The sequence below is a fragment of the Microtus ochrogaster genome, chromosome 17 (assembly GCF_000317375.1).
Source record: "Microtus ochrogaster isolate Prairie Vole_2 chromosome 17, MicOch1.0, whole genome shotgun sequence".
NCBI lineage: Eukaryota > Metazoa > Chordata > Mammalia > Rodentia > Cricetidae > Microtus > Microtus ochrogaster.
Genome location: NC_022019.1, coordinates 5,441,878 through 5,444,093, shown reverse-complemented (window position 1 = coordinate 5,444,093; position 2,216 = coordinate 5,441,878). Strand labels below are relative to the sequence as shown.

The 2,216-nt window shown below is 41.7% G+C and overlaps 1 protein-coding gene across 1 annotated transcript in view; it reads right to left on the bottom strand.

Annotated features, from left to right (window-relative positions):
- The window catches only part of Atp8a2 (ATPase phospholipid transporting 8A2), a 568,947-nt gene that overhangs the window by 430,028 nt on the left and 136,703 nt on the right, over positions 1-2,216 (bottom strand). The window contains exon 8 of the mRNA XM_026783162.1: positions 1,355-1,424. Within this exon, the coding sequence (XP_026638963.1) occupies positions 1,355-1,424 (70 nt within the window). The remainder of the gene's footprint in view (positions 1-1,354; positions 1,425-2,216) is intronic.

The following is a 2,216-nucleotide window of genomic DNA, read 5'->3' as shown; positions in this document are numbered from 1 at the left end:
CTTTAATATTCTATAATATATAATATTCTATAGTATATACCACTGCTGCTCAGACAGTCAGAGGGTCCTTTAATATTCTATGATATATAATATTCTATAGCATACACTGCTTGCTACACTTAAAACTTTCAGCACTTTAGTCTGAAATTTCCTATCAAAATAGTTTGACAAACTTCATCAATGCTTCTTCAAGCAGAATAAAATTTATACCATAGAAAAAAGAAAGATACAAGGACAGAATTATTAAATTCAGTTTTAGGAAGCAGGAAAAAAAAAACACATAAAAAGAAAAATCCCTCAAGGGTCTTAAGTACTTAGTACTTTTTATTCACAAAATTCACTTAAATGTTTAATATTCTTATTCACAAAAGACTTTTTTTAATATTTCAATACAACATGTGCTAAGAATGTTTTTTTAATTTATATCTATTTTGTGCTGAATTTATTTCTGTGACATAAGGTCCTTTATTTTCCTGAAAAACAAAATTTTATTTGGTATATTTGACCATGTTTTTCTCCTCCCCCAATTCCTCCCTGTACCACAAGGCTTGGTTCTATCAGCTTCTCCTAGGATGTCTTTTCCTTCCAAGCAACTTCCTCTTCTGGCTTTGGAACAATGGTTTCGCAGCCCAAGCAGGGCTAACTCGACCAGGAACAATGGTTTCGCAGCCCAAGCAGGGCTAACTCGACCAAGGGCACTGTACAGGTGGTGGCCCATCCAGAGATATTCACTACTAGAGAATCTATAGCTAAACTTCACTTGCGTGTTACTCTGTATTTTTCAGCACCCTTTTCAGTCAGAGAGCCCAGGTCTGGCCTGGACACCCCTACCAGCCTCCCAACTGTGACATCGAAATGTTTTTAAACATCTTTCAGATATGTTGTAGCTTTTCAGATATGCAGATCCCTGTGAGCCTGGCCAGTATCCTGAGTGTCCTTAAAATGAACACAAAGACTTGAACCCTTTGTTTTGCATGGTTTATAGGGTTTGCGGGGAGGGATGGTCAGGACGTTAGTGAAACATTTTCACAGGTGAACCCCAGCAGCTTACAGGAAGAGTAGTAGGAAGAGTTCAGGGTTCAGAAACGAGAAAGAGGGTGCCCCTAACCTGAACGGAGTGGGCAGAGCTTAGGAAGATTTAAATGAGTCATGACCCACTGAGCTGAAGAACCTCACTTTTCTGAGTTTCCTTCCCTCCTAATCTGAGGCACAGACTTCTAGAGCTTCCACGAGGGTTTACCATGTAAGGTTCACAGCCGAACAACGTTTTCTCCACAAAGTGCGTGGGGAATATTTGTATCATATATTTGCAGCCTGACCTCCTGTAACAACGTGAGTCACGAAGTAACTTTACCTGTCGTATTTTAAGGTTCGTCTCTCCATCCAGGTTAGCCGTTTCAACATAGCACATCCCCTGAGGCTCACTATGAGGAAGGGGAAAAGCCAAGGTTAGTACAATCCTCTCCACAAAGCCCCAGCTCACAAAACCTATGATGTGGAATCCAGGGGCTGAGTTTAAGCCTCCTGATGCTACTTTTAGGGGCTATGTGACTTTGGAATGGTATTTAAGCTCTCTGTGCCTTGGGTTTTCCATGTACTAATATGAAAGGTGTCAGAGGTTAAAAACCATTGATCAGGCTACTCACAGAGAACACCCACGCACATACAAGGAGCACCCAGAGCTGTTGTTGGTGCGATAAACCATCTATTGTGAGCCAGCTTACCTGAGGTCACAAACTAGTTTCCTGGCCAAACTGCCAACTGACTCATATTCTAATAGTTTTCTCGTCACTATTGAATAGGGCCAGTGAGTCGCACCCCTTGCTTATGGCTCTTTCTCCCTCCATTTGTTTGGGTCCTATCTTTAAACCCTTTATCCCTTGGTTTCCAACGCAAGACAAATCCTACACAAGAAACGTGGCTGAATTCCAAGAAAATGCAAACTTCTTAAACACCTGCACTTCCCAGTGGCGTATAAATAGAGGGGTTAGCATCCTATGACCTTAAACTCCAGAAAAAAAGTTCTTGGTGACCCTGGATTTGGCTTTCTTTCTTTGCTGTGTGTGTTCCACATATAGAGCCAAGAAGGCCAAGGGCGGCAAGACCCAGCTCCACACATCCCTGTGTGGTGATAACTGTTTGAAAGCCAAGGGTAATAAGACCCAGCTCCACACATCCCTGTGTGGTGATGACTGTTTGAAAGCCAAGGGTAATAA